The 13386-nt window shown below is 36.4% G+C and overlaps 1 protein-coding gene across 4 annotated transcripts in view; it reads left to right on the forward strand.

The window, feature by feature from the left end:
- LOC103712341 (uncharacterized) overlaps positions 1-13386 on the forward strand; it is a 42539-nt gene continuing 29153 nt past the window's right edge. For 2 of the 4 annotated variants that reach the window (XM_088708824.2, XM_088708825.2), the window contains exons 1-3: positions 17-248; positions 5345-5426; positions 9750-9853. In XM_088708824.2, the coding sequence (XP_088564950.1) occupies positions 9844-9853 (10 nt within the window). In that variant the 5' untranslated portion in view covers positions 17-248; positions 5345-5426; positions 9750-9843. The other 2 variants (XM_008798835.6, XM_088708823.2) reach the window with 2 other exon arrangements.

The following is a 13386-nucleotide window of genomic DNA, read 5'->3' on the forward strand; positions in this document are numbered from 1 at the left end:
GCCTTGGCTTTACCTCGGCTCCCATGCAACCCCGCCCTACCCCAACCCCCTCTCTACCCCCTTGGGCTTAGGAAGAAATAATAAGCGGAGAATAACAAGAAAGGGAAAGGTCTTCTGTCCCCCTTCTCTTTCTTCTCTTCTTCTCCCTTATTCAAAATTCGAAGGAAAATCTCGTGACTTCCTTCACTCGAATTTGTTGTTTTAATTGGTATGGAGCAGCTCGTCAATTTCATCATTCGCCCACCGAGGTATGAGGATGATTTAGACCTGTTTCATGTTCGATTCTTTGGGTTTTCTTCCGATTCTCTCGTTCTTTAATTGATTTAAGATAGAACGAGGGTTTCGTCATGTATTGTTGGATTATGATTTTATTTTCTGCTGCGAAGATTTGGTTTGATTTGGTTGAATTCTTGTTTGGTTTGTCGAACAATATCATGGTGAATTTGGGTGAAAAAGATAGTGATTATTAGGTTTTTTTTTTTTTTGTTCTTTCGTGATTTTTTGCTCAATAATTTCTAATTATGCCAATTTGATAAGATAGCGGGTGTGTGTTACCATAATGAAATTCAGAAAAATGTGCAATTGAGTCATCAGTCATGATCAGAGGCAGCTTAGTCGGTGACTCGTGACAACTGAATCTCCAGTAGTGGTTTTATGAATTTGCTTAAGATATTCTTTAGGTAGGGTATGATGGATTTGCAGATTGAATTATGGACCGGTTGGGCTTGGTTAGGGTTGGTCAGAGCAACACCACCATGCACAACTGAAAGATAAGCCCATCATTCTATTCCTTGGAGGTTCCATATAGATCTGGTAATATGATGTAGTGGTGTTTAGAGATGTCTAGAAGATGCCAATCTTCCTCATGTTACTAACATACACTATTGGTGGGAAATATTAAGCCTGCATAGTTCATAAGTTCATTTTTAGAACTGCATTTGAATAAGAAGTTTGCAACTTTAAACCCTTCAAATAAATTATGCTGAGGGCTAAAATTATTTTAAAGGGAATGGGAATAGTTTAACTCTTAAATACTAGAAGGGAAGTGACTGTAGCCGCTTAGGAATTTATCTTCTTGCTATATCATAAAAAACTTTCTCTGTTGGCTGCCCAGGTTCGGTGGCTTATATTGGTTCCATTCTATTATGGACTTTGGAGCAAATGATTTTTACCAAGTACTCATTATATGGGAATTGGTGGAACTATCATGATCCAAAATCTTTAACTTATGGATTGAAGGTGTCAAGGATGCCTGACTAGTTATGGATTTCAATGAGCCCTGGGTAATGTCCACTCTGTTGTTGCTTAGGAAGCCCCATGGTATGCTGATGTCACCTTGGCTTGTGATGTTCGAGATTTGGACCTGACTACCCTAGCCAATTGGGTTACATTTTAAGGACGAGGTACTTGGGTGTCATTTAGGTCATTTGCTTCCAAATTATTTTGGATTGCATCACCTGTATCTCCTTTCTCTTTGAGAGCATCAGAATCCAAATATTGTACGAAGTTCGAGTCAAAGAGGCTTACATCTTGCTACTTGGAAATGGTAAACCTGATCCTGCAGTTAAAATACTAGCCTAAATTTAGAAGATCTACACCACTTTCTGAGTCCAATGCTTTGTTAAAAGGTGCTAGAACCAATTTACAATGTTTTCCTTTATGCACTACATTGGGTACAGTGACATTGACGATCTACCACTTTTCAATTACTTCTTGACTACAGCCTGATTAAATATGGATGTTGGGTTTACCTGCCTTGCTGGGGTTTTATATTAGGCTGTATGCACATGTGAAAGCAAGGATAATTGCGAAGGAGAACATTTGGAGTCTGGACTACAGAGAAGTTATAGAAGCATAAGGAAGAGAGGATCTAAGGATCAAAATAGAGGGAAGAGAGTGTGGCATAAGAGGGGATAACTAGAAGGACACACCTTCTATGCTCAGTGAACCTTTGGTGTCAAGATATTATCTTCCTTGAGGCTTTGATTGCCAGTGTGACGAGTCTTGCCAGGGCCTCTGAACGAACTTTTTTGTGCCATATTGCGAAAAGTTGCAAGGTATCTCACCATGTAATAGAAGAGACACTATAACCTTTTAAAATAGAAGTGTCTTATTCATTTTTAAACGTAGGATTACAAGGGATATCTATAGGTTTTTGGGCCTCACTTCCTCTACGACTTGTCATGGTCGTTAGGGCATGTATATCACAAACCAAGCTTAAAGGATGAGAAGAACTAGTAATGTTTGCATGTAAGGGCTACTCTTGTCTAGGAGTCATAATGACTTTGTGTTCAACTCACCGGCTACCAGAATTGACATGCCTAATTAAAATCTGATGCAAAATTATTGTAAATAACATTCAATATGATGTACACATGAAATTAGGTGTTCTGGACTTAAGCTTTGACAATTTGTGACATATTCAACATATCTCCCTTATTTGGGCTCCAATTTATGTGACTCTTTATGTTTTGGCAGCTCTTTCAAACTCAAATGCAATGAAAGCTGTTTAGTCCTCTAAATCCATGCAGACAAATCCTAATGAAGTTTCCTTTGATTGCTAGATTTAGCTGCATTCTTCAAAAATCCAGTTTGTCTTTTGTATGCTTTGGGGCCTTCTTTAATTCCCCTCAGTTTGGAATATTTCATACTGCTCGTGTAGTTTTAAGTTAAGCCATTTCAGATTTTCCTTCTTGATCATGGTCCTTTTCAGTTAAAACTGTCCATGTTATATGACTTAGAAATTTTGGTAGGCATGATTATGAGTTGCCATGATCTAGTTGTCAAGGACTTCTTCCACTTTAAGTTGATAGGAAGGAATCTAAAGATTGCAAATCTTGTTCATGATGCCTTGTTGCCACCAAACTAAATATTTCAAATTTGTGATACTAGAGATTAATCTTTACATTCTCAAGAAGCTTGAGCAAGTTGATGTTGCTTTCCATAGAAGGAATCTAAAGATTGCAAATCTTGTTGATGGTGCTCTGTTGCCACCAAACTGAATATTTCAAATTTTCGATGCTAAAGATAAGACTAATCTCTACATTGTCAAGAAGCTTGAGCAAGTAGGCATTGTTGCCAAGCCACCAAAGTGTTTTTGGATGATCCTTTCTTGATTGATGATTGAGGAAGTTCTAGGTGTGAATTGGTCGGGTCTGATATGAATGATGACCTATCATCTATATTACATTGGACATGCATTTTTAACCTTTTGTAGGCACATTGCTGGTAAGTTTCTGCCTGTATGATAATTCTTTTCTGCACAGCCACATGAAGGCTCCTGACATTGTAGATAAGGGACTCTCTATCCTTGCTAGTCTTACTTTAGATAGGCAAAAACAAGAATAAGATGCATAATAATGGCGAATCCCTAGCAACAGCCAGCATAGAGAATGACTAGTTGGTGTAGTTAATCGAGTTGATACAGAAAAACGCAGCTTGGAGAATGATCAAGTTTTATTCTCTTGATGGTTGGCTACCAAACTCTAATTTACACCCTCAATATGGCCATCGGTCTAAGGATGAAAGGTGCTGGAGGAGTAAATTTTCCAGCTTGCCATCTTGGTCCATTGTGTCTCCTGAGCTTTACGTTTTGGTCGAAAATGATTGTTTTCATGTTTTGATATAGTCTGATGATCTGATCACCTTATTGAAGAAGATCATTTTGCAATACGCCAAGGTATGCTATATCCGTACTGGGCCTTGTACCAGCGCCACCTTGTCGCGTGTCGGTACGCCCAGTATGGTATGGTATGTCCTATAGCGCTCGGTTCGGTACGGTATGGCATACCATGTTAATGGTAGATGCATTCAGGAGATGGATGAGGCGCACCATCTTTGGCAATTAATTGATGACAACAAAATGAGCTGGAAATAAGCTCATTAGAGTCTAGTTTGAGTTGTTCCCAAATGGTTCAGTTGGTTTGCAGCTCAAACCTTATGAAAGGAGAATAAAATATGTAGCTAGCAAGAGATATCTCTATTTTAGCATGCCTAGGAAGATGCCACCTCTTCTTGCTGAGCTAATGCCTTAAAGGCAGTAATGGCACCTAATACAGCTGGTTTACAATGGTCTCTATATGTTGATTTGTTGAACCCACTATTGTAACTTCATGTCAACTAGAAATCTAGACTATCATAACCTGATTATTTGCTTTTGATCATCTAAAACTTATTAATAGCGAAATAAACCCTCTAAAAAGATGGCTATTTTACATTGCTGAATTTTAGTGCACTGGGAGGGGTAAGTAGGGACAGATCTAATCTTTGGCATTTTATGATACAAAATGGCTTTTTTAGGACTTGAACCCGTGCCATTGCACTTGTCAGCGCAAGCCTTCACCATTGCACCAAGCAATGGCCCCTAAAATAAACTCTCTCATCCTAAAATTATTAAATCAGCTGGATGGCCCTATTAAACATAAAAAAAAAAAGATTCATATATTATTCCCCTTGCATTCAAATCTTCCTCCTTGAGATTTGAACATGTTCTTCCTCTATGAATAAAGTAAGTTTTCTAAACTTGTTAGGACAAATTTAAAGCAATAAAAGGCTGTCTAATTTGTATTTTCTTTTCTTTTGTAAGAAAAATCAGCATCATTAATCTATTCCTATGATCATGTTACCAAAAAGGGAATGTGCACCTCATGAGGCCTCTCAAATCTGCACCTGGAAAATAAAAAGAAAAGCAGAATCTACTGCTGGATTATTGCATTAGCCTATACATGAGATAAGCATTGCTGAGGCGAGATTCTTGGTGTTTACTTTGTGTGAAACAAATAATGAACTTGTAATCAATCCAATGAAAGATTACAATTTCTTTAATAAACTGCAAATTGCTTTATTGTCATGTGATGAAGACCATTATAGCCCTCATAAGCAGTTGCATTTGTTTTCAAGGGTTCAAAGTCAAAAGAGAGGCAGACCTTAGGAGATTTCAATGAAAATTTCAAGAAAGATAAGGAAACTTGCCCGAAGGATTTAACCACTGATTCAAATTAATGGCAAAAATGGGTTCGTGAAAGGAACCTATGAATATGAGATAAGGCTTGATTATCATGGTTATTGTTTGATTATCTTAGTTTGTTCTACCAATTGAGGTTCACGACGCTTGAGAGTGAACTTGGTTCCTTGGCTTCTTGGACTAGTGCACAAAGTAAATGATTTCATCAGGTACACACACTGCAAATTGTATCTTACAATTATAAGCTAATGCTTGCATGAACATTTAATTTTATAGCAACTGAGCTTTGTGATTGATTTGTGCTTTGTGATTGATTTGTGATTCCTCCCAATGCCCCTTCAATTTCAGAGGTTACAATAACTTGTATATTTTGCATTTCAGAGCTGATTACAGTCCAAAAAATGATTTGTTGGATCAGGAGTTTATGCTAAAGGGACGTTGGTACCAAAGGAAGGACTTGGAGGTAATATTAGTTTGTTAACCTTATTAGGCTATAAACTTGCAGTTATCTGCCTGGGTATAATAACAACTTTTGTAGTTAAACTTATTATGTTTGCAGCTGATGGATATAAATTTATATCACTTCTTGTAGTTTCTTTTGTAACCATTGATGCTAAATGCAACAAAAGGACTATCCTATTATTCTCATGGTTTATTTTTGTGTGATATGCAATTCTTTCATAAGTACGTGTGGTCTATTTTAGCGGAGATGATTGCTTTCATATCCTTAGTGTAGCAGCATTGTAGTGTGGATTTATTAGTTGGTTAATGAGAAAAGTATAGTTGGCCATAACTGTTGCCAGCTAGTTAGTATGTCTTTTGAGCATCTATTTCAACCCACAAATAGCTCATATATTACAATCACTAGTTTTTGGAAGAAAAAACAGAGGAAAAAATGTAGAAAAGTTAAGTCTTGTACGCGCGCGCGCACACATATCCGAAAGTACTTAAAATTTTCATGCTTTCTAAAACAAAAATGCTTTAGTAACTCAAAAAATATTACTCAAAAAGTTGCTCAGCTGGTCTTGTATTTTCATTGCTCCTTTGGAATTGGCATCATGAATTGTGCCATATAATGAAGCTACGGCAATAGTGCAAGACAACTGAGTGACTTTTTTGTGTGATTTTTCTAAGTTGACATAGCATTGAAAATCTGCCACTTTGGAGGATGATATATCATATTGTATAATATCTCGAACCTTTAGTTTGATGAAGCATGAATTATGATAAGAGCAACTTACATGTGACATGGGTATTGACTTTTGGACTCTAGGGAACTATGTAACTCAAGGTGAAAACCCATGAATAAGATAAGTGCTTACGAATTTAAAATATGTTGTAGCATGAGTAGATTGCTTTTGGTGCCTGATTGCACCTCGAGGAGTGAGAGATGGTTGGGTGCGGGGGGTTGCGTATGGAATCTAGAAGATACTATTTCCTTTTTTTTTTTCCCTTCCCCCTCTTTTTCCTCCCTTTGGAAAGAGTTGCATGCCATGTTTGAAGGGCCTGGGCAATCAGGAGTAGGGAGGGTTTTTGAAAGTTTAACTAATTTTTTAAAGAGGATATGCAACTTCAGTCTCTGAGGCGTGAGGCTAGCCTTAGAAGCTTTCCTGTCATATTATTAGTAGATAGGTTTCCCTACAAGCTAGAACATAATTTTTGATCTGAATTTCCTTTCCAATGATTATTAAGGTTGAGCTGCTCTATACTTTGACAGCTTGCTTAGTCTTGTATGTCAAAGCACACCAATCTAAAGTTTAGCGTACCGACCTGTATTGACTGTACAATATCGTATGGTTAAGGACTTAAGGTACATATATAGTACTAAGGTTTGGTTTGGTATATGAGCCGTTCCATACTGGTCCAAATTGAGCAGAACCGCTTGTACCATTTGGCACCACCCGAAACTGGAGTATGTACCATATCGTCGTCCCATATCGCCCGGTTTTGGGCACTACCATGATAAACAGTAAGAACTGTATCATACTGAGCATAACATACCTAACTAGTAACCACACCAATCTTTAATATCAGTTAGATCATTTGATGATATGGGAGCTCTTCGTATCTGTTGGTGCATCAGATATAGGCTACAAGATCTGTATCTTGCATGTGCATTATTTAGTGTTGCAGCATACCAACTTTGAGTGTTTAAAACCAGACAAATCAGACATCATGAATTAGATATCATTTATTCTGCTTATGCTTTTGAATTGTCATCTCATTTTTTTTCCTAGTTTTATTTGACACAAGATTTAATCACATACGACAATTTTGCTGTTTTGTTCTATAAAGTTGTGCAAGGATGTTTCTAATTTATATGTGAATACTACAAAGCCTGAGGTGGCAGCATGATGCCACAAAAATCATCTCACTAAAGGTTTGACTTTCAGTAGACTAATTATGATGAATATCCTTTACCACTGGAAATTTCTGACATGTATCTGAAAAATTGTAATGAGAACCCTGAATTTGGGAGTACTATCGTTGCACCATGTATGTGCACTGCAATGACCGCTGAAGTGTTTTGGGTGTTGTCTCCTGCATCACATCTCTCTTCACTAGTAAACCTGAAACAAATTGGATAATGCATTACTAAATTGGTGAAGTGCACACTAGGGGTTCCCATTTTTGACTTCATGTTGTTTAATATGAAGCCAAGTAAGTGAGCGGGAAGTTAATGGTAATTTATTTTCTTGTAATATTTGTCCAGTGATATTGTTTGAATTTACTTTTACCGCAAACAATAACCCTTGTTCCTATCAGGGGCTGTGTTTCAAAATTCTCCTTTTCTCTTCTTTCTGATCAAAGGCTACAGTCTCTTCAAGGTTCAATGTGCATATCATGCTTGTACTTGTTCTCATTATATTATCATATTTTGTCAAGTATTTCCTCTGATTAACATGGAAAGTTCGGAAACATTTCCCATAGAATATTAAACTGAAGGTATACTAGCGAATTTGATTTAATCTAAAACCCAACTATTTCAGGTAGCTTCTTAATGCTACATCAACAGTTTGAATCATGTTGCCCTATCTCGGTTTGCTTCTGGTATAGTATGGAACTGGGAAAATACAGCATGGATAGGACAAATGGAAACTGAAAAATGTCGTGTCCTGGTCCATACTGACCGTCCCAATGATCCCAAGTGTTAGGACACTACCAGGATGCTTGGGACTTCCTGGCCTATTAATGGAGTGGTTCTTGCTGGTGTCCTGGGTGCTGGTTGTCAGGAACAGTAAGGTACCAATGGTGCCATCCCATTTCACAGGGACCTAGATCCTTCTCCGCTGATAGATCCTATGTATATCTAAATTGCTAAGCATAAGTTTTGACTCATTCAAAGAAGACATCCTGTCTCCATATGTGTCATGTCATGACATGATCCATATGGTAGTAGAGTTGTGTGTGGGGAGAGAAAAGGTTACCATCATGCCATGCGAGATGAGTTTCAGAGTCAGTTCTCCTTTTTTTAACTTTTGCTATATCCCTTAAATTATATGTCCGAACTCATGAGTTATCAAAAGAGTGATGGTTGAATGAAGGTAGAGTCCGAGATTCTAGCAAGGTCTAACAAACCGTCTCGTACCGGCCGGTTCAGACTGGTCCGGCCTGTAACCGGTACACCGGAGCAGTGAAAACTGGTTAACAGGCCGGTTCTGTGTCGGAAACGAAGAAGACGAAGAGAAGGAGAGAGAGCACGAGGAAGAGAGGGAGGGAGGAGATCTGTGGCCGCCATCGGAGAGCCGCGGAGGGACGACGGAGCCCGCGGGGGCGCGGCGGAGACGGAGGCTGAGGCCGGGGCCGCGTCTCCTGTTTTGAAAGAAATAGGGGACGTGGCCACGACTTTTTTAATTTGGGGATTTTAAGTGAAGTCGGCAAATCTGTTGCCGACTTCACTTAAAAATTTTTAAATTTTTTAATTTGGAGATTTTTAAGTGAAGTCGGCATCCGATTTGCCAATTTCACTTAAAATCCCCAAATTAAAAAGCTGTAGCCGCATCCCCTATTTCAAAAGAAACAGGGGATGCGGCCGCGGTCTCGGCCTCTGCCGCGCCCCTGTGGGTTCCGCTGCCGCCCCGGCCTCCGCCGCCCCTCCGCGGTTGTCCAATGGCGGCCATAGATCTCCTCCCTCTCTCTCTTTCCCACGCTCTCTCTCGTTCTCTTCTTCTTCCTCGGCTCCTGCGGGGAAGAGCTGGCTGGTTCGTACCGGCCTGTTTCGGTACGAACCAGAACCGTATTGGTCCGGTAGGCTACCAGTACGCCTACCGGATCCGGTACGGCGAACCTTGGATTCTAGTTTTCATTTAGTGGACACATAGCAAGGAAGGATGTCTAACAGTTGATCATTAAGTTTCAGGTTATTGGATCAAATTTGACCATTGGATATAATCAGAAATCATTATGCCGAAAGAACCAGATTCTTTTCTTTCTACTTATTGCTTTGATAGATGATTTGAATCTTGTCCTACCTAAAAGTTCAGTCAATCTTACTCAGTTGATAGAATTAGTTCATTGCTTCTGTTGACATGTATACACCCTGATTGCCAGGTTATTTTCTAGTGGAATAGTTCATGGTGCTAAATTTATGACTATTCAAGACACGGTTTGGTTGCATTATTGGGTTATGTAAGAATGACTTAATTGCCTGACAAGTATTGGTTTCATTGGTTTTTATCTTTTGCTTCCATGGGACAGATGGAAGCTAGCTATTGCAGCTATGTGCTTTAAATTGCATTATTGTTTTATTTGTTTGATTTTACTAAATGTATAGCTACTGCTGCAGGTTATAAATGGTCAAGGAAAAAAGCTTCAGTGCAGTCATTATGTGCCACTTGTGATGACAGAAGGAAAGACCCTTCCCTGTGTCATATACTGTCATGGGAACAGGTAATAAAGAAGTAGCAGATTGAGTTTTCATTTTTCATTATAGTTAGAGATATCTTCCTACCAGGATTGGATGTCCGCATTCCATTTACATTTCTTATAGCTTAAGAAGCATGGATAGGGATAAGGGAAATAGATACGACATCATACAAATACACCAATAGGCAAACCTTGAAAATGTAGGATATGATATAGCTAGGGTATGTCAATGAATATAATACAGTCATGCATACACACGTGTTAAGAAACATCCTTAAAGCATGGTAGGCTATGAAAATAACATAATCTGTCCTTTACATGATAGTATCAACTTTTACAAACTCATCATTTGGTTATCATTCAAATCCTGACTCCTATCCATACTTCATGTTTAAATATAAACATCATAGGCTACAATATTGACCATTCATCATTAAAAGGTCAACATCAAGAAAAGAAAGAAAATGCTATCCTTATTTTTGGAGGTAGCATACAAGTATCTCAAGTGTATCTAGGAAGTATCCGAGTGTCATTTTGATGATGAAAAATAGGATATTTTTCAGGTATCGGACATGTATTCGAGAATTTTCCGACAAGTACGAATATCTGAAATGTATCCAATTTGAAAAAAACGGCAAGTGATTTGAAGTGTCCTTGCATTCTAGGGTATACATGCTCATAGGAAGTTAAATGTGAGAAATTGTTTTGCTCTCTAAAAATGCTATCCCACTTTTAGCTGTATGTATGTATGTACCTGATTCAAGATTTTTAATTACAGTAAAAACAACAAATTGAAAGATAACTGATAACCAAATAAAAGCATGATGTCAGGTTCATTCAGCTATACTTGTAGTCTTTTGGATCCTTCTTTGACATTCATTCCCCTGAAAGGTTAAATTTCTTGTTTCTGTTTCATTAGCACTGAGGACGCAGATTCCATAGAAGAATAAAACAAAATAAGAAAAATGGAAAATATGTCAATAGTTTTGTAATCGTTAAGAACTCCACTTATCATACATTTGTAGTCATTACTGTCTATTGCTAATTGAGCTTGCAGTATGTAAAGATTTCATTTATACTGCATGATAGCAGTGTGGGCTGAACTGAGCCAACCCGCTCGGTCGGTTCGGCAGTAGAAAGCGAGGCCGGAACTTGATTGCCTCTGGCTGGAACCATCCAATTCAGAATTGGACGGTTCCGTCCAGTTCGGCTCGGTTCGAACTGGTATCGACCTGTATCGGACGCCAACCAGTACACATCTCGATATCGGTTCGGCGAATCTGGCTTGATAGTGTTTTTTTATTTCATATTCTAAAATTATCTAAGGAGGATCAAGAAGTTTGGTTTAAGTTGGTATTATAGAACTTTCACTAGTTGAGTTCATTCGAGGCTTAATCATGGAGAAGTTATTAGTTGATACTAGGACAATAGAACTTTTTTGTACTCATAAGCAAGGTTCTAAGTCCTCTGGGATAGGGCTGTCTCGGTTTTTCTGTGGAACGGGATGTGCCACCAACTCGCCCCATCTTGACACTTTGGATAGGAAATATCCTAGGACATGCTGATCGGGATACTGCGCTTATGGCAGGACGGTCCTGCCCCAACACTTAGGAAGGGATCCTATCCCAGGATCTCATGGGATGTCCCACTGGGATTTAAAACTAGGCTCATAAGTCAAAAAGGTGTAAGAGGACCAGCACAGATGTCGCTTTTTAGAAGAGACCAGCTTTAAAATGAACCAATTTCGGTTGTCTTGAGCTGTCATTGTGCAGTTCAGGCTTTTTGAATTACTTAAAGCTGGTGGACACCGGAATAAGTTCTTTTTCCATTTAATTATATGCCATTGCACTGTATAAAGAATGACGAGGGTTGGGGGGGTGGAGGGGGAGGAATTTGCATATCATATCTTCACAAATTTCTGGCTATTGTATATTTCTTGTTATGATAAGAAAAAGGATTCATATAATACTAAAATATGATTAATTTGAAAGGAATGTGATGTTCATCAAGGACTATTACTTGAGTCACAATTATGTGCATGTCATAGATGTTGGACTCAAGTTCATTTTCTAACTTTGAAATCATTTTCTTTTTCCTTTTTAGAATTAAAAGTGCATTTTCATGTAAAATTTATGTTGTTTAAATAAAATGAGAATTTTTATGTGTCTAAATGGAGCAATATGTACAACCATACATTCACTAAAGGGCCGTTTGTTTGCTTGCAAATCATTTCCTGCAATTTGACTAGAAGCTTTAATTGGAAATGCTGCGATTGGAATTGCAATTGCAAAAGCTGATTCTGTTTGGTTGTTTGTTGTTAAAACTGCAAATGCAATTGCAACTGTTTTGTTGTATAATGTTAAAAGGAGATGGTAACCCTGCGAATGATTTGATAGGCTTACCTCCTTGAAAATAGTAAACTGTTTTTTCTTCTATAATGTAATAATTATATTATTTGTTTATAATTATAACAGAAAATAATCTTATTATTAAATTACTATTGGATTGTTATAACAGAAAATAATATCATCTTTAATTGCTATCATAATTATATCACTCTAGGATAATTTGATATTACAATAATTAGAATATTATTACAATCATATTTATAAATTTATAATATGCATTATGATAAGAACTAATAATTATTATGAGATCGTCGTTATTTTTTAATTTTATAGATTATAATAATAATTAGATAAGTAGATTATGATCATAGTAATAATATTTACATTATAAGATGATTATTATAACATTATAACAATATTATTATAATAATATATTTTTTATTATACTATAATAATTAAAAAAAATAATGATCATTGTAATATTGTATCTGGATTATAATAAGGATCATTATGATGCAATAATAATTAAGTATATTATAGTCATGGTAATAATATTTATATTATTAAATTATTATTATAATATGAGGATAATAATTATTGTAATATAATATGATGAGTTGAGTTGAATATAATATGATGACTATAATTTATATTATTAATATACTTTTTCATTATGTATAAAAATTATAATGTCATTTTTATAATTTTAATAGAAAATAAATATATTATTAAATTATTATTTGGTTATTATAATATTAATCGCTATGCTGATCATATCACTATAAATAACTTAATATTATGAGCACTAGATATGTTATTATAATCATAGATTTATTTTTAATGTGTATTATTATGATAATTAATAGTTATTATGTAGTAGAGGTTACAATGTAATTGTGATTATTATTACGTTTTATATAAACCATAATAATAATTATTATGATAGAATAACAATAAATTTAATTAGCATATAATGATCATAATAATAATAGTGAAACTGTTAACATTGAAACAATAAGTGTTATAGTAATATAATATTATAAAAATTTATTGATATAGTAATATGTATGTTAGTGTAATAATAATTTATGTCTCATAATGTGTTTATTAAAATAATTAGTATATTTTGTATGTTAAAATTATATAATATTAAAATTCAATAGTTGGAGAGTGGTGAAGGGAGTCCTTTGAGGGTTGCATCCAACGACA

The sequence above is a fragment of the Phoenix dactylifera genome, chromosome 12 (genome assembly GCF_051530095.1).
Source record: "Phoenix dactylifera cultivar Ajwa chromosome 12, Ajwa_hap1_PhDact_Kaust_v1.1, whole genome shotgun sequence".
NCBI lineage: Eukaryota > Viridiplantae > Streptophyta > Magnoliopsida > Arecales > Arecaceae > Phoenix > Phoenix dactylifera.